We start from the raw sequence: 25697 nt of genomic DNA, 5'->3' as shown, positions 1-25697 counted from the left end.
AAGAAAATCTGTTCTTGGGTAATAGCAGTAACTCAACATTTTTTCTAAGTTAAAATCTATCTTCTTAATGTCTTCCTGAAACCAAGGAAAACCATAAAAAAAGAGGATGGATAAGGGGAGGAATCCCACGAAATCTGAAGTATCTAGTCTACCTGGCAAAAGATAAAGGGTTAAAAGCTATAGTATTGTACTTTCCTATAAGAAGCCAGATGAAAAAAATAGGGTGAAAATAAACTAAGAAAAAAAAAAAAAAAGGTACATAGATAGCAATTATTGTTCTCATTAGAGATTAGGTGGTACACTTTTAGGTAAACACCCCATGATAATTGATTTTTATGTAGAGAATAGTTTTAGAGTGTATGACCGGGCAAATCTGTTATCAAAAGAAAATATAAGAAAATGTCATAGGTTTGTTTACGGCAGGGGTAAAAAATGTCCAACCTGTGGGCCATTATTTAGTGTGTCCCAGTTAAAGCATTAGGGGTGATTTAATGAAATGTTTGACAAAAATAGCAGGCTAATTTTTAAGGTGATAATTTTGTATGGCTTGAAAATGATGTGATAAATACATAAATGGCTCTAGGCAGTTTTTAAAAAAAGGGCATCGATTTTCAACTGGTATGCTACAAGAACTTTTAAAACATGCAATACTTAACTATTTAGTCAGGAGCACTGACATCTTTCCTCTTAGACTATAACATTAACCCTTTGCACTCCGAACCGTTCTGGACATTGGCTACCAGCTACTCGATGCTACTTTGCGGCAGACACGTGCGTTGAGATAACTCAATTCCCCGTAATCACTAATTAACTGCAATGTCCCCCTGAGAGGGGACATCCGAGTGATATGCTAGAATTCCGATGTCCCCTGAGAGGGGACAGCGGAGTGCAAAGGGTAAAAAATGGGCAATAGCTGTCCAATGTAAAAGCCCTGTCTTGAACCATAAGTCATATAACAGAGTTGCATCTTATTGGTCATGTCACATAATAAGGTTGCATCTGATTGGTTACTTCTTGGTACCAGAAATTTTTATATATAAGTACTAGAGGCCCGGTGCATAAAATTTGTGCATGGGTGAGGGTTGTGTGCTCAGCCTACACCCTCTCCAATCTGGGATCCCTCTCACAATCCAGGACTACTGGCTCTTAACTGCTTCTTCCTGCCAGCCTGATCACCCCTAACCACTCCCTTGCCAGCCTGATCGATGCCTAACTGCTACCCTACTGGCCCGATTGCCCCCAACTGCCCACCCCTAACAGCCCTCACTTGCCAGCCTGGTCACCCCTAAATGCCTTCTCCTGTCGGCCTGATTGCCCCCAAAACTGTCCTTCCCTGCAAGCCTGGTCCCCCCAATTGCCCTCCCCTGCAGGCCTGGTTTCCCCCAAAACTGTCCTTCCCTGAAGGCCTGGCCATCCTCAACTACCCTCCTCTGCTGGCCCAGTCACGCCTAACTGCCCTCCCCTGCAGGCCTGATCGCTCCCAACTGCCCCCCCCCCCCCCCGCTGGCCATCTTCTGGTGACCATCTTGTATGTTGGAGTGATGGTCAATTTGCATATTATCTCTTTATTATATAGGATAGCACCTGTTTTTTTTTTTTATTAACATATTTTATGATTTTATTTTTTTGTTAATCCTCACCTGAGGATATTTTTCCATTAATTTTTTAGAGAGAGTGGAAAGGAGTGGGAGAGAAGAGATACATGGATGTACCTCATCCATGTGAGAGAGATACATCAACCAGTTGCCTCCCACAAGTGCCCTGACCAGAGTTGAGGATCAAGTTTGCAACTAAGATATGTGAGCTTAATTGGAATTGAACCTGGAACCCTTCAGTCCATGGGCCGACACTATCAACTGAGCAAAACTGGCCAGGACTAGGCACCTGATTTTTAAAGTTATTTTGGAGCAAAAGGGTAGGTAATAACTACTATTATATGTTTTTTTGTAAATCAATTTAACTTAATCTGGTGAGAAAAACTACGAATTTACATTTCTTACTTTTAGTAATATTATAGTTGCAATTGCCTTTTGACACTAATTTAAGTAATCTTTTGTCTCTAAGGCCTTTTTCACCAGAGGAAAGTCATTTGCCCAAGAACACAAAGATTATCAACAATAAAATTCTGATCAAGAAATCAGAGTAAACTGAAGGTGGATTACCTCTGGAAAATCAGAAACACTTAGCTAGCACCTTACTAATTCTTTTGTAGGACCACTAAGACTTACTGAATATCCCAGGATAACCACACTGTTGAAAAGTGTCCCCAGCCCAACTTTCGGATCACATGATATCTCCCATTGAATAGATCTCCGATTTTCACAAGATGGTAACCTCCTGGAAGAAATAACAGGAGGGAAACATGCACTTAAGTAGTATGAAAGGTATCTTATATATCCCATTTTCAACATCTATATACCTTTTATCAAATAAAAATGGTTTCTTCAATGTTATCAATTCAATAAGAAAAATTTAAGTCAATTCAGCCATACAGTATCATTGAGCTCACGTTACAAAAAAAAAAAAAAATCTTAGAGAATAAAATTAATGATTTAGAAGGAGCAAGTGATGCTTTGTAGATCATTTTCTATTTAAAATAAGTCACCCTCAAACAAAAATTAGGTTATGTATCACAACAGATTTATCTAAACATCTAAATCTATAGTTGCAGTTTCAGGATTTTTATTTTATTTTATTTTTTTTAAAGAGGGAGATCAATGGATTCCACTTATTTGACTTAAAAACACACAGGATTTGATTTTCTAAAACACAAGACAACAAAACCCTGGTAGGCCTAGAAAGGTTTCCAACAGTGGCAGGAATCAAGTTATTTTAACATCTACCTTTGACTGCTGAAAATAAAAAGACCGAGTTCTCCCAGATGGTAAGATACATTCTAAGTCCCTACCAAAGAATACTGGAAAGTCTCAAAGAAATAGAAAAGCTATCAGGCAATCCTAGGACAGTTTCAGTACATATAATTCCAGTTTTACTTACTTTTGCAATCATCATGAGAAAAAAGTAATAAAAAGGTGTTTCACAAAAGTCTACGTATATCATCTTATCACTTGTTATTTCTGGGTGATATGATAGCATTAAAGATGTCTTTATTTTCTTTTTGTTTAATATATGTCTGAAGTTTTCTAAGGTAAGTATGCACTATGATTCTTAAGGAGAATAAAAGATAAAAACAGATTTAATATAAAAATAATAAATTGAGTCAAACTAAGAGGAAATACTCTTTCCTATGTGTAAAGAAAAATGCAGATACCTGTAATACTTGCAACAATAAAGAGAAATTTTTTAAAGATACAATAAGCAAAAAAAAAAAAAAAAGCATCAAAATTTTACACTGATTGAGCAAACATTCAAACAAGAAACTGAATATCCTTGGGTCATGTCTGACTCGGAGAAAGTCTTACCTTTACAATAGTCATTGGGATCTTCCTGCTCATCATCATCAGACCCCAGGATCTCCTCTTCCTGTTCGGGTGGATCACTCTCAGAGTGGGGAGCAGAGCCTCGGTGCTGAGTTTCAGATCTAAGAAATAATACAAACATGTTCAATCTAAATGGACAAAAGGAAATGGGACTTAAAGAAAATAACTATCAAAATGTCCTTCCCCTACTTAACAGATAATATAAACAGAATATTATCTAATGGCAGCTTAGGAAAATATTAGCTATTACTTTACCTCAGTTTAGTAAATTACCACTTTTTAAAAAAGTCAGTACATGATTAAATAAATCTGGAAAATATACAGAGTGGGGAAAGAGTAAGTTTACAGTCATGAAAACCAGAACACAAGAGTTTATTCTTGTATTATTAATTACTGTAGTTTATTCTAGTATTATAAATTACTGTATTTTCCATACAAACAATTATAAATCTACTTTTGCCACACCTTGTATATCCAATCATAACATCCAAACATAATTGCTGATAAAAACTATTAGATTTTCTTTCAGGTACTTTAAATATATATTTTATTGATTTTTTACAGAGAGGAAGAGAGAGGGATAGAGAGCCAGAAACGTCGATGAGAGAGAAACATCGACTAGCTGCCTCCTGCACACCTCCTTCCGGGGATGTGCCCGCAACCAATGTACATGCCCTTGACTGGAATCGAACCTGGGACCTTTCAATCCGCAGACCGACACTCTACCACTGAGCCAAACCGGCTTCGGCACTTTGCTGTATTTTTAATAACTATTTTTTTTAATCCTCACCCAAGGATATGTTTGAGAAAGGGAAAGGGAGAGAGGTTGGGAGAGAGGGAGGACAGGGAAAGGGGAAGGGGGAGAGGGAGAGAGAGAAAAAGAGAAAGAGAAATATTGACTGGTTGGTTGCCTTCCACACACACCGCAACTGGAGATCATCCCACAGGCTCCAGAAATCAATTATGATACCTTTTGGTGCACAAGATGGCACTCCAATCAACCGAGCCAGCGGGCCAGGGTTATTTTGCTGGATTTTTAGGGGGAAATGTGCCCAGCACATAGAGCGGCAACCCATGAACCAAGAAGTTACAGGCTGATTCTGGTCAGGACACATGCCCAAGTTGTTTATAGGAGGCAATCAATATTTCTCTGTCACTGGTGTTTCTATCACTCTATTCCTCTCCCTTCCTCTCTCTAAAATGAATACAAACATACTTTAAAAGTATACTTATAATAACATACTATCTGAAAATTTAGTATTCTCCTTTCCTACTACCTTGTAACTTTTTCCTTCATTTCTATGCAATCTCTTTAATCTTACTATTTCCCTTAGAAGTATCACCACTTAATTTGCACATTCTGGTCGACTGCACATTTAAGTTGTTTCTAGTTTTTCACTACTAAAAATAGAGCTGAGGAATATTTTTGGATAACCTTTATTCTGTACTTAGAATTCCCTAATATCAAATTACCCGATAAGGAAAGGATATTCTCCCTAGTTATAACTATTTTGTTTTATAACAAATCTGCTCTGAAGAAATGAACATTTTGGACTATTTCCTTTCAATCTGTGGCCATGAATGACTTATAGGATTATGTAGTATGACTTTTCTAAAAGGGCTGAATTATATCTACAGCCACATATGGGCTTTTGGTATTTAAATATTACCAAGTTCAGAAAACTTAGCTTATTTGATAGGCAAAAATATCTCAATTTGTAATACCTTAACAACTTTTATGCATTCCTTCCTCCACATGCCATCAATTAGTTATATTGAAATTTTTGTGTGCTAAGAAGTTTCGGAGACAGAAAGATTTGAATTTACATTCAGGCTTTAACACATACTAGCTCCCTGCTTTATAAAAAGGTTTACGCAAAAGAAGCAGAGTAGAAAATATTTCTTTTGGTAGTTGTAGTTCCCATTCCTCAGTATTTTATTTACTTTTTCATCAACCCGTTTGATCAGACTGTTTTTCCAAAAGATTTAATAAAACAGAAAACAAAGCGCAATAATCAAAGCAAAACCACTTATGAGTTATTGAAACTTTAGGAATACCTCAGAGCAAGCATGACTAATGATTCAGATTTAGATATGTGGTGACCATTCCAATCTACCTCAATTTTTGTTCCTTTTTTTTTTTGTCTCCCAGGAATTAGAAAAGTAGCTATAAAACTGCATGATTCAGCTCTACCTGGCATTGCTCAGTGATTAGAACATGAGCTATACACTGGAGGATCTTGGGTTCAATTCCTGGTCAAGGGAATTTAGGGGAGGCAACCAATCCATGTCTCTCTCTGAAAAAAAAAAAAAATAAATAAATCCTGGGCCCAGCTAAGCGATTGAACATCGACCTATGAACCAGGAGGTCATGGTTCCATTCCCTGTCAGGGTACATGCCCGGACTGTGTGCTTGATCCCCAGTGTGGGGCATGCAGAAGGCATCCAACCAATGATTCTCTCTCATCATTGATATTTCTCTCTCCCTCTCTGAAATTAATAAAAATAAAACAAAACAAAACATATCCTGGGGTAAAGCTTAAAATAAACAAGTAAACAAACAAGTATACAGACACACACAAAAAAAAACCCAACACACACCCTGCTTGATTCAAATGTTGTTCCCTCTTAGTGAAAACATGTCTTTGGAAAACTTACTTAGTAAGGAACTACTACCACTTTCCTAAATAAAAATGAGTCTGAACGAACAACCCCAAATTTAAGACTAAAACAGATTTCTAAAACAGATTCTCTGATTTCAAATTTGTTGCCTTTTAGAATTAAGATTAAAATTTGATTGTAAGAATAATTACAATTTTGAAAATTTTGAAAAGCAGTAAAATATAAATAGTGAAAACCAGATATGAAAATGTTGGAATATTAGAATTTTACAAGTATGATGAAAGTAATGTTAAAAAATTACTTTAAGATTTGAAACATTTTTTGAAAAAAAAGAATTTGACCTCTTTTGTTGGTTTTTAGCTATAAAAGAGAACACTTAAATATCAGACTCAGTTAAATGGGGTTCAAAAATGAATTATAAATTGCAAGTTGTAGTGTGAAATGCTATTAAATCTCCACCCTGCCATGAATTAGTACAAAAGAAAATCTTTTTTATTCTAAAGATAAAACAGATTACCTAAGGGAGAAAGGAGGCATCATACTTTAAAATTTCATTAAAAACATACTTAATATACATTTAAGTGTAAATTTTTAGTCTTTCGTTTGCACAGCCCATATTTATCAGTAACTTCTGAAGACTGAGTGCAGGGGAGGTAAATTTATTAAGATCTCTTATTTTACTCATCCCTTACTGCCAGTCTGGGTATAAATTGCTGCTGTCTTCTAGCTTTCTCTAGTACTGTTGACAAATCCAACCAAATGCCTTCTGATTTCCCAGCCTCGAATAAAAGGTTTTTTAGTTTTGTTTTTTTAAAAGGATCTTCTCTTTAATCCCTATTTTCTGAATGACTTTTTATTAAAAATCCATCTTGTTAAGTGTGTCTATTTACTTGCAAACTAAAGATTCATTCAATTCTGATAGATATTGCTTGTATTTCATGAAAAATTTAATTTTCTTCATTTCATCTACTCTCTCTGGAATTATTCTCTTAGGTACTGGACCTGAACCCTCTTGTCCTACTTCATCAATTTCTTATGTTTTCTCTTATTTTCCATCTCTTTAGGATGTTTATCTTTGGTTTACTTTCTAGAGTGATCTTCCTAACTCATGTTGCCTTTTAAATTTCTACCAATTTTTAATTTCCCACAATTATTTTTGTTCTTGAATATTACTTTTTATGAGATTCCTGCAGTCCCAGTGATGCACCATCTTCTTTTATCTTAAGGATATAATTTAGTTTTAAGTTTCTTTCTCTGCTTTGCTTTGTTTTAGCTTTCTCAAACTGCTCATTTTAACTAATGCTACATTAAGGACATCAAACAACTAAAAAAGGCCTTTGTCAAAAAAAGACAAAAAATAAAAATTTAGAGGAGAGACAGTATTAGACAATGAGAGTGATAAGATCATGACATCATTAAAGCACTGCAACTTTGATGGGTGTTAAAAGTAGCATAAAAGAAAAATCAATTTTGGTTTTGGCTACAGAAAAAAATTTCAACTTATCAACATTAGGCACTAAAAACTTCTTCCTTGAACCAAAACAGGAGTTCTAAAATATTTTCAGTCTGTTCCTTTAAACACTTCATACTTATTTCATGTCTGAAGTATATGTTCTCCATATTCAGAAGAAAAAAAATGCCAGTACTTTAAAGCTATCAAAGTATATAAAATTTAACTCAGTACTATCTACGAAATCTACATATATAAAAGGCAAATATGCTAATTGTCCATTCGACTGGTTGCTATGATGAACACTCACCATCAGGAGGCAGATGCTTAATGCAGGCGCTGCCTTGACACACACTGGCCATTAGCAAAGAAACGGCACCACATACCTGGTGCTGACAAAGCAACACTCGGCTTCCCCCAAGTGGGACACAGGTCCCACCACCACCCCGGAGCAACAGCCACCAAATCGCAGCCAATGCTGCCAAGACCCCATAGTGCAAAATCCAGCCCGAAGCTCAGCCCAGAAACTGTTAGCTGTGGGCACCGGATAATGACATCACGTAGCAATGCCCAGCTTCCTCTCCCTAGTGACTAAGCCTCCTTGGAGTTTCTTCAGCCCAGGAACACAACTTGCTTAATAGCCTGGTACAAATATTTTCCCATGCCTTATCTCATTTGATCCTCACAGAAGTCCTGAAGTAGGTATATAGGAGATAGGGTAGAATCCTATTTTCTTTTCATTAACCACAAAATGGAGATTTAGAAAGTTTAAAAACTTGACACGACTGAAAAGAAGAAATGGTGGACCTTAAAAATGACTTCAGGTTTTCTCACTGTGCAGAATATAGTCTGTTGTAGTTAAATATTTTACCCTTCGTTCTCCCTGCATGATGTACAATAATCTGCTTCGCATTGATATTTACTGCTGTGTTCTGACAATTACCTGAAAGAAAGTTGGGGTGTTTCACTGGGCTGGAAAAAGTTTAGCTAAATCAGAAAGCAGGTGTAATTAAGCAAGTTTATTCTATACATATAAAAGGCTAAGTTGACTCACACATGCATGATACATATAAAGCTCTCACTGGCGCCAATAGCAGGCGTGTGTTTCAACCTGTCATTGTCAATTGTGAATTTGGTTGATATTTCTATTAAAAGGGTGAATAGTGATATTAAAATATTCCTTCTAATTAATTTCCTTTCAATGTGCACAAATCCATGCACCGGGCCACTATAATATAAAACAAAATGGACAATGTATCAAATTTTAATAGCAGCATACTTTCAAAGGAGTCAAATAATTAACCTAACCAAAATACCAGCAATGTTAGAAATAGGAATATACTTGGCTAGGTACAGAATGAAACCAAAGCAAAAGTCTGGGAGGAAGGCAGAAAGCAGTATAAAAGTTATGTCAAACAAGACTTGACATAGAAACTCTATAGAATGGTGAACAGAGAGATGATAAAAGCCAAACTGGAGCATTTCCTCTTATTTCTAAGAATCCTTTCACTCAGATTCCATTTCTGGCATAACACTCACTTCTAACCATCCTTCACCTCAATCACTAGTTAGCCAAATAAACAGTAAAACCAAAATACCAAATAAAAATTTACCAGTCTTTTGTGGACAAATTTCTCTCTCTATAGAAAAGCCTGAGTGACCAAATGACTAGAATGACTGGAATGACCAAGACAACGGGTCAACCAGTTACTGTGATGCACAGACCACCAGAGAGCAGACGCTCAATGCAAGAGCTGCCCCCTGGTGGTCAGTGCATGCCACAGCCAACATTCCATGGGTGGCCAACATCCTGCGGCCCCTCCCCCCAGCTGGCCAGCCCACCTCCTGTGGCCCCTCCTCTGGTAGCCAATAGGCCAACCTCCTGTGGCCCCTTCCCCTGGCTGGCACAGTCCGATGAATTCCGATTGCTGACCAGGCAGAGGGACTCCACTTGTGCACAAATTTGTGCACTGGGCCTCTAGTATAGTTATATTCACCTTGAAAAATATGCTATATATGAATTTTCACTTACACATTTCATAAATTTCTCTATTCAAACTAGAGGGCTGGCCTATGGAGATAGGGCTGAAACTGCAGATAGGGCTCTCCCACATCCCCTGAAGGATCTGAAATTGTGAGAGGGCAGTTCTCTCTTGGGTGATGCACCTGGGAATTGGGATTCCTCTTCTCTGGTTCCGAGTGCATCACCCAAGAAACACAGCTGCCAAGTCACTGCAGCTTGCCAGCTCCTGCATTGAGCATTTGCCCCCTGATGGTCAATGCATGTCAGAACTACCGGTTGCAGACATATCGATATATATAAATATATATCAGTTAGTTACATGAGCATCCTCATTTAAAAAGAAAAGACTATTGCTGACCCCAAAAATTGCTTTATAACCTAGCAGTGTACTAGGTCTGAAGAAATTAGTAAGATATAATTCATATGATAAATTCACCAATCTGAAGTTTATAATTCAGTGGCTTTGGTATATATGCAGAGTTATGCAGACATAGCATAATCTATCTAAACTTAGAACATTTTCATCACCCCCATAAAGGGCCCAAACCCCATTAGCTTTAATCACCCTTATACCCTTCCCCCAGATTCTGGAAACTATTTCCTGTTTATATGACTTTGCCTATTCTGGACATTTATGTAAATGGCACTGTGTAGTCTTTTGAAATGGACATCTCTCAACACAATGTTTTTGAGGTTCATCCATTTTGTAGGATGTAATTTGTTCCATTTTATGGCTGAATAATATTCCATTATATAAATATATTACATTTTATTTATTCATTAATCAGTTCTGATGGACATTTGGGTTGATTACACTTTTTGGCTTTTACAAATACCCTAGAATAGGGGTGTCGAACTCAATCAGAGAAGGGGCCAAAATCTAAAATCCAGCCTAAATCGCGGGCCGAATGGTTTACTGAACAGTCATAAACTGTCATTGTGATGGAAACGCAGCGGAGTGCAGTGATGACAGCGCGGTGCGGGCCACATTGCAAGGCCTGGCGGGACGGATTTGGCCCGCGGGCCTTGTGTTTGACACATGTGCCCTAGAAGTATGTACAATCATGTTTGTAAACACACACACACACAACCCCACAAAACACACTATCAAGAGGAGAATGCATAAGGTACAGTATTCTGACACAAGGAAATATTATACTCAACAGTGAAAATTAATGAGCAACATGCATCAGCATGAATTGCACAAATGTTAGATGAAATAAAAATAGCAAGTTGCAGAATATATACAACATATCATTTCAACCAAATTATAAAAAAATACCAAATGGCCAATATAGTTAAAATACTAAGAAATACAGAATTGCAAGTAGATAACTGCTGGAGACCTAATACACAATACAGTGATTGCAAACAACAAAATTGTATTACAAACATTAAATTTTCTAAGAGGCTAGATATATATATTTTTAAAATATTTTATTGATTTTTTACAGAGGAAGAGAGAGGGACAGAGAGAAACATTGATGAGAGAGAATCATCAATCAACTGCCTCTTACACATCCCCTACTGGGGATGTGCCCACAACCAAGGTACATGCCCTTGACCGGAATCGAACCTGGGACCCTTCAGTCCCCATGCCAACGCTCTACCCACTGAGCCAAACCAGTTTCGGCAAGAGGCTAGATCTTAATTGTCCCACACTAGAAGAAATACTAATTATGTGTCCCAACATAGATGTTAACTATTGGCTACAATGACAATCATACTGAAATATAAATATATCAATAAGTATGTCGCACATTTTAAACTTATAATTATTATATGTTATATCTCAAAAAAGTAAGCTGAGAAGAAACAAAATTCACAATAACTATTAATTCTACAAGGAAAGTATAAATAGGGATATAATCCAGGAGGAATATACATGATGCCCCTGATCTATGGTAATGAGAGTCTTATGAGCCGAAGCCGGTTTGGCTCAGTGGTGGAGCGTCAGTCTGTGGACTGAAGGGTCCCAGGTTGGATTCTGATCAAGGACATGTACATTGGTTGCGGGCACATCCCCGGTAGGGGGTGTGCAAGAGGCAGCTGGTCGGTGTTTCTCTCTCATCGATGTTTCTAGTTCTCTATCTCCCTTTCTCTCTGTTAAAAAATAAATAAATAAAATAAAAATAAAATTATGGAACATTATTTGAAAATTGCTGCTCTATGCTATATCTTTCACAATAGGTAATATATGATTGGTGTTGAGGTTCTAGAAGAAGGAAGATAAAAACACATATATCTGTTGAATTTAAGGGCTTATCGTCATTTTGTATAGAGGAAAATCAATTTTCTTTTCCTACTTAATCTGAATGCCATGAATTTCCTGATATTGAGACTATGAAGATGCAGGAATAATGCTAACTCCATTTCCCTCTGCAATGTATTTGTTATTTTTTTTATTTGGAAAATTTGAACTGGAGCCACAGGTCAAAGGGAGAAAACACATAGGCAAAACAGCATGGAAGAACCTGGCAATGGGATAGAAAATTACAAAGGTAGTAGAAGTTAAGTTTGTTTGCTTTCTAGGAGACAGTCTGGCAGATGTCCTACGGAGGTTTCTTATCAGTGTTTTTCCCAAGTCTGTTTTTTGCATGTCAAATTCTGCAGGCACATAGGAATAAGACACACAGACCAATGGAACAGCATAAAGAGTATAGAAATAAACCCACACCTTTATAGTCCATTAATATTTGTTAAATGAGGCAAAAACACATAATGAGCTAGACAGTCTACTCAACAAATGGGCCTGGAAAAATTGGATACATGCAAAAAAAAAAAAGGGTGGTGGGTGGGTGGGAAACTGGACCGTCTTACACCACACAAGAATAAACTCAAAATGAATTAAAAACTTAAATGTTAAGACTCAAAACCATAAAAAAATCCTAGAAGAAAACATAGGCAATAAAATCTCAGACATTTCTCATAGAAATATATTTTCTGATACGGAATATCTCCTCGGGCAAGTGAAACAAAAGAAAAAACAAACGAATGAACTATATCAAGCTAAAAAGTTTTTGGAAAGCAAAGGAAACCATCAATAAAATGAGAAAAGAAATTCACTGAATGTGAAAATATATTTGCCAATACATTTGATAAGGGATTAATATCCAGAATTTATAAAGAACTTATAGCTGAAACCGGTTTGGCTCAATGGATAGAGCGTCGGCTTGGGGACTGAAGGGACCCGGGTTCGATTCCGGTCAAGGGCATGTACCTTGGTTGCGGGCATATTCCCAGTAGGGGGTGTGCAAGAGGCAGCTGATCGATGACTCTCTCTCATCGATGTTTCTAACTCTCTATCTCTCTCCTTTCCTCTCTGTATAAAATCAATAAAATATATTAAAAAAAAAAAGAACTTATAATTCTCAACACCAAAAAACCCAACAACCCAATTTAAAAATGGACAAAGGACAAATATACTTCTCCAAAGAGGACATACAGATGGCCAATGAGCATATGTAAACATGCTCAATGTTACTAACCCATCAGAGAAATGCAAATTAAAACCACAATGAGATATCACCTCACAAATGTCATAGTGGCTATCAATAAATCACCAAACAAGTGTTGGTGAAGATGTGGAAAAAAGGGAACCTTTGTGCAGTGCTGCTGGTAGGAATGCAAAATGGTGCAGCCACTATGGAAAGCAGTATGGTTAACTCAAAAAATTAAAAATGAAACTACACTATGACCCAGTGATCCCACTTCCTGGAATTTATCCAAAGAAACCCAAAACATGAATTCAAAAGGATATATGCACCCCCACGTTCATTGTAGCATTATTCACAATAGCCAAGATTTGGAAGGAGCCCAGGTGCCCATCAGTAGTTGAGTGGATAAAAAAGCTGTGGTACATTTACACAATGGAATACTACTCAGCTATAAAAAAAAGAAAGAAATCTTATCTTTTGGGACAGCATGAATGGATCTGGAGAATTATGCTAAGTGAAATAAGTGAGTCAAAGACAAGTACCATATGATTTCACTCATATGTGAAAACTAATAAACAAAATAAATTAATTAGCAAAATAGTGACAGACTCATGATAGTAGACTGACAGCTGTCAGAAGAAAGGAGGCTAGGTGGGGGGTAGAAGAGGGATTGAGGGGAAAAAAAAAAGAGCAAAAACTCATGGACACAGATGACAGTGTGATAACTGCCAGGGGAAAGGGTATAGAGGAAAGTGGAGGATAGGAGGGATAAATGGTGATGGACAGAGACATGACTTGGAAAGGTAAAAGCACAACACAGTGTACAGATGATGAAACGTGTATAATTTTGTTAATCTGTTAACCGGGGAGTTCCCTTTTTAATTACGCAATGTACAACAGGCGCATACTCTTTCACTAGGACGTGTCAGTACGTCACGCCCAGCGGATGTAATTTTATATTATTATTTTTTTATTTATACTTAATTAAAATAAATGAAATATATATTTTTTCATTTATTTATATATAAAGCACAAAGAAAACACAAAATTACAAATAGAAAAGAATACCAACAAAAAAATGGAAACATCAAATTAAAAAATTATAGCCGAAACTGGTTTGGCTCAGTGGATAGAACGTCCGCCTGGGGACTGAAAGGTCCCTGGTTGATTCCAGTCAGAGGCATGTACCTTGGTTGCGGGCGCATCCCCCATAGGGGGTGTGCAAGAGGCAGCTGATCGATGATTCTCTCTCATTGATGTTTCTCTCTATCCTTCTCTCTTCCTCTCTGTAAAATATCAATAAAATATAAAAAATTATAAATTTTACAAACAATTATAAAGATTACAAAAAATATATACCGTCCCTCTCAGGGCGCAACATATATTTCAAGGACGTATGCATACGTCCTACCCTGTTCCCGATAGTGTTTGACGTATTTATAGGTCCTGCTCGGTTAACAGGTTAACCAGTGTCACCCCAACAAATTCAATTAAAAAATGTAAAGTAATTGAAGTTTTCATACACTGTTGGTGATAATATTAAAAGGTACAGTCATTTTGGAAAATTTTGGCTTTTTATATAAAACTAGAGGCCCAGTGCACAAAATTCGTGCATGGAGGTGGGAGGGGGGGTATGTCCCTCAGCCCAGCCTGCACCCCCTCCAATCTGGGACCCCTCGAGGGTCGGGTCTAAACAGACAGACATCCCTCTCACAATCCAGAACTGCTGGTTCCCAACGCTTCTGCCTGCCAACTTGATCACCCCCTAAACACTCCCATGCTAGCCTGATTGATGTCTAATTGCTCCCCTGCCAGCCTGTTTGTCCCCAACTTTCCTCCTCTGCCAGCCTGGTCACCCTAACTGTCCTCCCCTGCAGGGTTGATCGCCTCCAACTGCCCTCCCTTGCAGGCCTGATGCCTCCCAACTGCCCTCCCCTGCTGGCCATCTTGTGGTGGCCATCTTGTGTCCACATAGGGGCAGGATCTTTGACCAAATGGGGGCAGCCATATTGTGTGTTGGAATGATGGTCAATCTGCATATTACTCTCATTATCAATAGATAGGGTAGAGGCCTGTTGCATGGGTGGGGGCCAGCTGGTTTGCCTTGAAGGTTGTCCTGGATCAGGGTGGGGGTTCCCTTGGGGTAGGGGGTGGCCTGAGCAAGGGGCCTATAGTGGTTTGCAGGCAAGCCATGCCCCCCGGCGACCCAAGTGGAGGCCCTGGTATCTGGAATTTACCTTCTGCAATTGAAACTTTGTAACCTGGAGCCGAGCCAAGCCTCCTGCTTGCTCCGTGGCTGCGGCCATTTCTTTTTTTTAATATATTTTATTGATTTTTCACAGAGAGGAAAGGAGAGAGATAGAGAGCTAGAAACGTCGATGAGAGAGAAACATCGACCAACTGCCTCTTGAACATCCCCAGTAGGGGGTAGGGATGTGCCTGCAACCAACGTACATGCCCTTGACTGGAATCGAACCTGGGACCTTTCAGTCTGCAGACCGATGCTCTACCGCTGAGCCAAACCGGTTTTGGCGGCTGCGGCCATTTCTGTTTGGATTTGTTTACCTTCTATAATTGAAACTTTGTAGCCTTGGGTGGAGGCTTAGGCCGGCACTTCTTCCATTGCCTGGGAAACCCAAGCTCCCCTCCTGCTCTCTGTGGTCGCAGCCATCTTGGTTGGGGTTAATTTGCATACTCGTTCTGATTGGTTTGTGGGCATGGCATGTGGGTGTAGCTGAGTGATGGTTAATTTGCATATTACTCTTTTATTAGGTAGGGTTGCTAACCAGCCACACTCATCACCGACAGAAAGAAGACTGGTGGTTGCCTAGGGCCAGGATAGGGAGGCTGAGAGCCTGGAAGTTCCTGCAGTAAAGAAAATGTTCCAGCCTTGACTGGAGCGCTGGTTACATGGATGCACTCATTTGCCAAAATATATTAAATTGCACTCTTAAAAATGAATTCATTATATTGTTTCTAAATTATAACTCAATAAAAACAAGTTAGCCCCAGCCAGTGTGGCTCAGTGGGTAGGGTCTCAGCCTACAGACTGAAGGGTCCCAGGTTTGATTCCGATCAAGGGTATAAGCCTGGGTTGTGGGCTCCATCCATACAGGAGGCAGCCAATCAATGAATCTCCCTTATCATTGATATTTCTATCTCTCTCTCCCTTTCTTTTCCTCTCTGAAATCAATAAAAATGTGTTGAAAAAGTCACAATAATAATAAATAAAAATAAGGTATAGTAGTCTCCCTTTTTTCAACAGGGATGTGTCCCAAGAACCCCAGTGGATGCCTGAAACTGTGGATAGTACTGTACCTATGTTTTCCCTCTATACACGAATACCTATGATAAAGTTTAATTTGTAAACTAGGCGTTGTGAGATTAGCAACAACAATAATGAAATAGAACAAGTATAAAAATACACTATGAAAGAAGTTATATAAATGACATTGGAGCCATTATTATAATAAGTAAAACAAAGGTAACCTGAACACAAGCACTGTGATACCACAATAGTCACTCTCAAAACCCTGATAGCTACTAAGTGGACAGCATATATGGTGTGTATCATCCCTTTTTACACTGGATAAAAAGGGATGATTCATGTCCTGGGCTGGATGGAGAAGGGTGGGTGTGAGATTTCACTTGAAATAGCACCAATTTAAAACTTATGAATCGTTTACTTCTGGAAGTTCCATTTAATATTTTCAGACCCTGGTTTATCACAGGTGACTAAAATTGCAGAAAACAAAACTGCAAGTAAGAGGAGACAACTATATTCCCTTCCTTCTGTTTTTAATAATTAAAACTATCCCTGGATTAATCCAAAACCAAGGTATTAAGATTTTCCTTGCTTCTTGAGAGTTCTTGAAATCTGGCCTGCAGCAAACTAATAGCTCTTCATAATGAAAGGTCTTAGAATGGAACCATACAGCAGAGCAGATCTAGAGAAAAGTCCATTTTCAATTTTGATAATTATCATATATTTGATCTATATATATAAAAGCCCAAGCGAGTAGTTATGACCATCGGGGGCAGACACTCAATGCAGGAGCTGCCAAGCAACAGCAATTTTGCAGATTACCCTCTCGCACTCTGGGACCTCTTGGGGGCTGTTGGACTGCTGATTTTGACCTGATCCCCAGGCCTCTAGTAATATAAATGAATGTATTTAGAGGTAAAGAGGCACAATATCTATAACATATCCAAACAGTTCATAAATGAAGGTTTTTCCAGGCATCCACATTTTTCATTTATATGACTAAGTTGGCAACACAAACTTCTGTAAGCCTGCTTATTTTCTGGACAGCTCACCCACATCCAATCTAATTAAGAGAAACATGCAAATTGACCGTATCTCTGCTACAGCCACAAGATACGCTTATCAGCCAATCAGGAGTGAGTATGCAAATTAGCTCAGCCAAGAGGACGGTTAATTTGCATATCCAGGCGCAGAGTGAAGACTGAAGAAAGCATAGAAGGAAGCCAAGCGCTGAGAAGGGAGTGAAGATACAGAGAAACAAGCTGGACAGCAGAGAAGAGAGGGAAGTAGATGAGGTGGTGGAGAAGGGAGGAAAGCAGGCAGGGCGACAGAGATGGCTGCAGGAAGCCCTATTCTTGCAGGAATCTTCCTGCAATTGGCCTCTAGCTTATGATAAACAGCCACTAGATGGTAGTCTGTGACCCTCTAATCTCAGCAGCCTAGGTTTCCACAGGAAGCATTTTAGATTCAATTATTCTTAAAAAGAAACAAACAAAAACTGATGATCTTTAATTAAAAAAAACCATATTAGGCAACCACTACATTCAAAATAAATGTTTTCACAATGGCCTACAAAGCCTTACATGATCTGACTTTTCATTGCCATTCAAACCCATCTCTGACCTTCTTTCTTTAGGTCTGTGTTAGTGTTAACTTTCCAGAGAACTTCCCTGACCCTGTTATATAAAAGAGCCGTTCGCTGCATGCCATACCTAACCCCCTTCCATCTTGCTTTATATGTCTTCAGCACTTGAAATTTTATTGTCTTCCTCCCCAAATTCCCAGACTTTATTTTGCTCAAAGATACATACAGGGCATGTATCTTCTCTTTCATCTTTCACTATTACATGTTTTTCTTCAATCGAAGTCCATTATGTCCCCACCCACCAGTAACCCCATGGAACTAGACTGAAGAGTTTTAGATGTCAAGCATTAAGTATTTTATGTGGAAGGAAGTCTTCAAGAGATTTAAGCAGCAGAGTAACCCTACAAAAGCAGTGCTTTAGAAATATTCCTTTGGCAAGGTGGTGGTAAAATGTAGAACTAGAACGCAAAGATCCAGGAGACACTTTAGCCAAGGTCTCTGGTATCAGGAAGACTTAGGTTTGAATGATAGCTTACCAGGGCTCCATGATTTTAAATAAACTGCTAATTCAGGAAGCTCTTTGTGTCTCAATTGCCCAGTGTGTAAAATGAGGGAAGGAAAAGTATCTACCTTATAGGGACTATACAGGTTATGCTTTTCCTATGCTTAGTAGAGTGCCTAATATATAAATTTTAGCATTGTGTGCAGGAAATAAGGGAAAAGGAACAAGCAAATATTTGTTCATTTATTCAACTTATTTTTAGAAATCAGTTTATTTACATGTGAAGTTGAACTTCCATTTCTTTCTCTCTTGAGGAATGAAGAATAGCAGCATCTCCCAAGGCTTTCTCTTCTAGGGACGGACTGTGTAATGCATAAAACTGTGCCCCAGCTCCAATAAATATATAGTGGAGTCCTAATTCCAGTAACTCAGAAGGTAATTTGAAGATAGGATCTTTACAGAGATAATCAAGTTAAGATGAATTCATTAGGATGAACCATAATCCATATAACTAGTGTCTCTATGAAAAAGAGAAACGTAGACACAAATTAAGACACGCATAGGAGCATGCAAGAGGTAGCGGATTGATGTTTCTCTCTAAAAAAATCAATAAAGCCCTAGGCTATTTTAGCTCAGTGGATAGAGTGTTGGCCTACAGACCCTTGAAGGGTCCTGCATTCCATTCGTTAAGGGCACATGCTTGGGTTGCGGGTTTGATCCCCAGTAGGGGGTGTGCAGGAGGAAGCCAATCAATGATTCTCTCCCATCATTAATGTTTCTCTCTCTCCCTTTCACTTCCTCTCTGAAATAAAAAATATTTTTTAAAAATCAAAAAATCAAGAAAAACATTAAAATGAGTACTAGAATATCAAGAGAGCAAACTGATATATAGACAGAACCTGCATCTTTGATCAAACTGCTTTGTTGAAAGAGACATGCACAGGCTGAAGAGCAACAAGGGATTAAGAGCAAGTGAATGAGAAGATACGAGTGCCCATAAATTACATTTTAATCAGTTACAAAACAAGCCTACCCTAGTATTTCAGGAAACAAAAGTTCTCAAGGACTAGGAGTCTTTTTTAAAATGCCTAGTGTAACTCAAAACATTTAGAATTTGAGTAAAGTAAATAATATAAAAGATAATCAACATGACTCATTGTACCAACTCCAAACTCTATGTCATTGATGTTTGTTTACTGCTATTAGTGACAGTTCTTTATAGTAGTTAAAATATATATTAAATGCCCTCAAGTTCCTCGATAAGCTATTCTAGAATACCTATCAATATTGTCCAATGCACTATGCCACCCGAAATGTTAGGACTCAATAGCAGTCTTGGTCAGGTTGCTCAATTTGGTTTGAGCATTGGCGCAAAAATGCCAAGGTTGCAGGTTTACTCTCCAGACAGGGCACATAAAAAAAAGCAACAAACGAATGTGTACGTAAATGCATTCAACAAAACAATGTCTATCTGCCTGTCTGCCCTAAATAAATAAATAACCCAATAGCATTTGGCCTTATATCTTCATCTGTACAAATAAAGGCATGCATTGGTACAAATCAAGATGGTTTATCATATGCTCCTGCCAACTGGCTTTGGTGAACAGTGCTACTACTATGCTTCTCTGAAAATGAACAAAGTATATTTAACTTATTTTGTGCTTTCTGATAACTTTCTGAAATTACTTCGTGTCAAAGTAGTTGAAAAATTTGATAAAGTGACCTTCAAAACAACAAAAAACAGACCTTAAAAAATGTCGTAAGACTGCACTATATGGATCTGATACAGAACCAATTTCCAAGGGACATTGTTCAGTGTAAAAAGTACCCAGTATCATTTAATTAAAAACAGATTTTAAAATTGATTTAGAAAGGAAGGAGAGAGAGAGAAACATTGATTGGCTGCCTCCAGCATGTACCCTAATCCAAGAATCGAACCTGCAACCCAGGTATGTGCGCTGTGCTGATTGGGAATCCAACCAGTGACCTTTTGGTGCGTAGGATAATGCTTATTCTACTGAGCCACACGAGCCAGGGCAATACCATTTAATTTTTTAAAATTGGCTTATGTACTCTACTCACTGCTGAATAAAAATCTTGGAAATTTAAAAGTATTTTTCTCTTCTAAATTTTTAATGTAACAATTACATTTTTGGAAAATTAAATAAAACCATCTCCGCTCTGCCTTCATAGAGCAGTTAAATACTAGAATAAGAAAAAACACTTCTCCAGCTACCAAATTTTTCCTAAACCCACAAAGTTCTTTAACTGCAAATAAAGTAAAAATTACTGTCCAGATTAAATTCCTAATAAAATTATTATATATAAAATCCATTCAGGAATTATATTTCATGAAGTAATTTCATAAGCAGTTTAACTGTTAAATTATAAAACCTCTTGACTAACAGATCAAGGTCCAGCTACTGGTATACATATTGAAAACCAAAAGCTCAAAGGGAGATAGAGCGTTCTGCCCTCTCAGAGAATCATCAGTGGGCAGGGAAGGGTGCCTAAGGCATCCAGGTCCCTTATTCAGACGCCTCCTTCACTCAGCCTCTGCCTTATTTGTCCTCCGCCACAAAGAAAGAAACCGTCACTTGGTGACAGCAGTATACTTTGGGATATGTCAACTCCGGTTGGAATCCTAACTTGACAATTTTATAGGGGAGTAACTTAAAAATCTCAATTTCCTTATCTACAAAGTAAAATACAGATTATCACCAACAAGTTAATGTAAGAGTCTGAAAAAGTGAAATGAAAGAGGATTTCCTCAAATAAGACAACTAAAAATCCTCAAAGTAAAATCTTTCAACACAGTATATGAACCCAAAGGAAACACCCTAAGAAGCCCAAGGCAGGAGCCCTGATTCCAGTATTGACCCTGCTACAACCAGCTCCAGTACCATGGGTGTACTGTTTCATGTACTAGTATGCAGGTTCTAGGTTTAAGATCTACAAAACCAGGGGACCGAAAAGCACTTCCGACTGTCTCAATACCATGACTAAATTACCAGGATGCCATTACTGTTGTACTTTCAAAAGTTTCTAAATTTTTTCATTTAAATGCTTGGTCCTTATCAATTTTCATTATGACTGAGCTACCAGACATTAAGAGCGTGTAAGATTATTTCTTAACTTAGTTACAAAGGACAAATTGCTAAAAAATGGCAAAATCAAAATTCAAACCAGATCTAACTCTGACCAAACTCTATGGCATGCTTCTTCCTCAGACCTTCTCCCTGATTATCTCCTGTAACTAACAGCTTGCCTTGGTGAAATGACTGGAATCAAGAGTCATGGAACAGAGTCAAGTTACCTGAGTCAGATGGGGCTTGTACTCTAAACAACTTAATTAATTAGACATTTCAGCTACTTAAGAGGAGGTTAGAGAAAAAAAAGGTAAAATTATTAAGAAAGGGTATTAATTGAAGAATAAATAAATAAATAAATAAAGCACCTTTGACTCTATAAGTAAATAGTATTGGTTCATTCACATACATTTCAGGAGTCAAAGTTCCATAGGATTAAATATCAGCAAAATACTGTAGATTATCTGTACTATTAACTTGCTTTTACTCAAGTATGGAAATAATTAAGAACAGAAATAAGTAGGTTTAATTAGTAAATGGAGGGGTAACTGATAAAGTACATATAGTTCAGTTTTAGAATAAGGCATATAGTCTAAATAGGTAATCCAAAGTAATAAATAATATGTGTAAAAATAAAGTATGTGATCATCTATATCTATATACCTCCCAAATTATAGATTCAGGCCAATATAAAAATTAATTTCCGTGTTTGAAGACCAGGACAGAGGACTTCTAATACGGAAAATAACAAAATCATCGCCTCCTTACATTAGCAAAAACTGTTTTATAACATATTCATATCAGCTCCACAAAGAATAACAAAACTAAGATACAAAAAGAAAATGAGTAACATTTTAAATTCCCACTGCATATTAGAATCAGGTTAGCTCCTTGCTGTTTCCATTAAACCAATGTGGGAATTGTTTTTTCAATAATCCACATTTAAATGCGTTGGTTACCAAGCACTTTACAAAACAAGAAACTTCCTAAGACAGCTGATAGAAATGGAGCAAGAGGTGAGGTCCCCTACCACTTCCGCTCTATTGACAGAAGTCATTATGTGCTCTGAAACAGTAGGTAGCCACCAATAACAAGCACCCCTACCTAGCACTGTCCCTTCAGTAGGGCAACCCAGGAAAAGCCTTGACATGCGTTTCATCAGCTCAGAAAGAACTAGACGGTATACAACTCCACGGAACATCAAGTAAACGGAAAAGTGCCAAGAAAATAGTGCACTTCCCCCCCCCCCCCAAACTGTCTGACAATTTCCAAGACTCTTTGCGATTAAACGTTAGTACGAGAGAAAACTTCTCGAGACGGAGCCTCACTTGCAGAAGCCCTCTACCGGGCGTTTCTACGAAGCTGGCTCCAACTTTTGTTTCCCACAATAGCGCTCAGGTTATGCATCCTGCTGATAAAACCAGACCTTTGGCACTTCACACAGCAAAGCAGCATCACCAACAGCGTTGGCTGAGACCTTTCCTGCGCCATTGTGATGCCCACTCCAGAAGGTATCTGCGTTCAGAGCGAGGGCTGGGGGTTCCGGGGGAGGCGAGGCGGGGAGAGATACCGGCTGTGGACGCAGTGGTCGGTCTGCACCCCGCGAGCGGAGGCTCAGGAAGCTGACTAGCCCAGGGGAAAGCTCCTCGCCCTCCCCTAGAAAAGGGGCCAAAACACGGCAGACTCATTCAGGAACTCCCTGGCGGCCTGCTGTGCGGACTTGGAAGCAGGTTTGGGAGAGCTCGGCGTGCAGGGACGGCCGGGTAGTGATGCACCAGCTCCGCGGGGAGCGAGGCCCAGGCCCGGGGAGCCTGTGTGCCTCCCACGGGCTCCGTCCTCCTCCAACAGCCTCCGCAGCAGCACGGAGGTGCGGAGACCCAGGCCGGGCCTCGGGCCACGGACGCCCCCTTCCTTCCACGGGTTCGCGGGGAGCGACCCTACCAGGCCGCCGGGGGCCATGTGGCTGAGCCGCGGGGGGCCCGAACCCGGTGCCCATCCGAGACGTGAGACGGGGAGGTGCGGGAGGAAACCCTGAGAGCGGGGTGCGGGGGTTCCAGACTCACTTCCTTTGGGCTTTGTCCTTCTTGGCCTTGGTCCTTTTCTTTCGGGCCTGGAGCGCAAGCACTGCAGGAGAGAGGGGTGGATGAAGGGCGAATGTGGAGGAAAGGAGGTGACCCAGGTGCGGGTGGAGACCGAGCAGCGGCGCGAGGCCCGGCTGCGGGGTCCGCCGCAGGGGCGGCTCCGGGGCGCCGGCGAAGCGGTCGGCCAGGAGGCGGGCGGCCCACGGGGCGCGGAGCGGCGCCGAGGCGGGGTGCGCCGGCGGGGGCTCGGGCCGGGGCAGGGGCCCGGCGGGCGGGGATCTGCCTCGCCCGCGGGGAGCGAGGTCCGGCAGCGGCCCCAAGACGCGGGCCGGCCCGGCGGGGAACAAGGGGAGATGACTGCCGGCGTGGAAGGACGCCTGGGCGGAGGGGCGCGGACCCGCAGCCCTGAGGCGGGGGTTCAGGGGCGGCGCCACCTCAGTGGAGGGGCGCCGCGCTGCCGGGTACCCGACTGCGGCGGCTCAGCGAAGCTCCCGGCGCTGCCCCGGCCTCGCCCCGGCGGCCGTTGCCCCTCGTGGCGAAGGCCGCTTCGCCGCTCACCTTTCCGCTCCATGGCGAGACCGGTAACCGCCAGGCGCCTGCGCACTCGAGAGGCGGCGACGCCGGCTCCCGCCGCGGCCCAAAAGCGAGCCGCGCGCGCCCCGCCCCCAGTTCCCGCCCCGCCCCGCGGCGGCGCGCGCCTGCGCGGTGAGCGCGAAGCCTACCACCTGCTCCCGGGAAGGGGGGGCCGTGAAGAATGGGGGCGCGGGGCTAAGGAGCGGGGAGGAAAGAATGTGGAGCGTCTGCCACGAAGAGATGATGGAGAAGGAGGCTCCGAAGCCGGGCCGGGAGGCTTGTTCGCTTTGGTAGACTCCATGAGGGCTCCCTGCGCGCCGAGTGGAGTCCCGCCCCCAATTGGAATTGGCCTCAGTTTCCTGGTCTGTAAGAGGGATGGAGCGTGCCCAGTGCCTTCGCCAATTGAGAAACTATGTAATGAAAGGGAGGGAAGAAGAAAGAAAGAAAAGGAAGGACGAGCAACACAAAAGAAAGACTGGAAGGGACCTGTAAACCCATTGTCACTTAAATAGGAAATATAGTCAATCGTGTTGTAATGACGTACGATGCCAGGTGGGTTCTGGAAATATTGGGGTACACTTTGTAAAGTATATGATTGTCTAACCATTATTCTGTAACTAATATAAAATAATATTGAATGTAAATTAAAAGGAAAATAGTGAAATTTCTTATAAGTTTCAAAATTTAAATAAAGGCTGTAAAGGAAGAATAAAAGTAGTTTTTTTATTTTATTTTACCACTTTATTGTCTTTTCAGTACATGAAAAACACAGTTATCTTTATATGGTGCTTTTATACTTTAATAAGTCATTATCTCATTTGATGTTCGGGGCAACTTAAAGACAAACTAGTTATTCCCTCTACTAGTCAAAGAAAGGAAATCTTGGTGTCTGGCCCCAATGATTCGGTCGTCAAGCCCTTATTGTAAAGCAGGGTGAGTGAAATTTTCTGTGAAGGGTCAGATGGTAAGTATTAAGACCTGTGGGCCATAAGGTTTCTTTTTCAACTACTCAACTCTGCCACTGGAACTCAAAAGCAGTCATAGAAATGAGAGGCTACGTGTTACAATAAAGCTTTATTTACAGTCCCCGACATTTGAATTTCATGTAATTTAACAATACATTATTCTTCTGTTGAACTTCTTTTCAATTATTTCAACCATTTTTGGCTCAGGCCTTAGTTTACCAACTCTGGTTGTGAAGTGCTGTAGCCGGACGGGATGGGAGTTCTGAAGATCCTTGCTCTCAAGTAAGTTAGACTCTAGTGGGGAAGACAGAGTGATAGACAGTAATTAATTGACAGTACAATCATGCTGCATAAGTCAAGTGTGGGGACTTGGGCAGGATTTTATTGAGCAAAGTAAGTCCAATCGGGGAGGAGGTTTTGGAGCTGGGTCTTGAGAAAGGTGTAGAATTTCATAGGTGGAGAAGGATATACCAGACATTCCAGAATGAGAAAATCAATTGAGCAAAAAGGCCCAGACTTGGAAATGTATGGCCAAGGGCTGGGACTGGGAGTGACTGAAGGGATGACTTGGAATGGGAGGCTGGAAATGTAGGTTAGCCAATTAGTAAAATTAGCCAATTAATATCTGTTGCATGGAACCTGAATGGTAGCATTTCTGGGTGTTT

General features: G+C 40.1%; 1 protein-coding gene across 5 annotated transcripts in view; it reads right to left on the bottom strand.

Annotated features, from left to right (window-relative positions):
• SRPK1 (SRSF protein kinase 1) overlaps positions 1–24171 on the bottom strand; it is a 71049-nt gene extending 46878 nt beyond the window's left edge. For 4 of the 5 annotated variants that reach the window (XR_004983574.2, XM_036413186.2, XM_036413187.2 and 1 more), the window contains exons 1-4: positions 24053–24170; positions 23477–23537; positions 3423–3541; positions 2229–2337 (exon numbers count right to left, since the gene is read on the bottom strand). Coding sequence is in view for 4 of the 5 variants with exons in the window: in XM_036413186.2 (XP_036269079.1) it covers positions 2229–2337; positions 3423–3541; positions 23477–23537; positions 24053–24065 (302 nt within the window). In the remaining variant the exon portion in view is untranslated. Of the gene's footprint in view, positions 1–2228; positions 2338–3422; positions 3542–23476; positions 23538–24052 lie in introns of all 5 variants that reach the window. The other variant, XM_045573348.1, reaches the window with a different exon arrangement.
• Between the last annotated feature and the right edge of the window lie 1526 nt (positions 24172–25697).

Source organism: Pipistrellus kuhlii, unplaced genomic scaffold (assembly GCF_014108245.1).
Source record: "Pipistrellus kuhlii isolate mPipKuh1 unplaced genomic scaffold, mPipKuh1.p scaffold_m20_p_5, whole genome shotgun sequence".
NCBI lineage: Eukaryota > Metazoa > Chordata > Mammalia > Chiroptera > Vespertilionidae > Pipistrellus > Pipistrellus kuhlii.
This window is presented reverse-complemented; position numbering and strand designations above follow the sequence as displayed.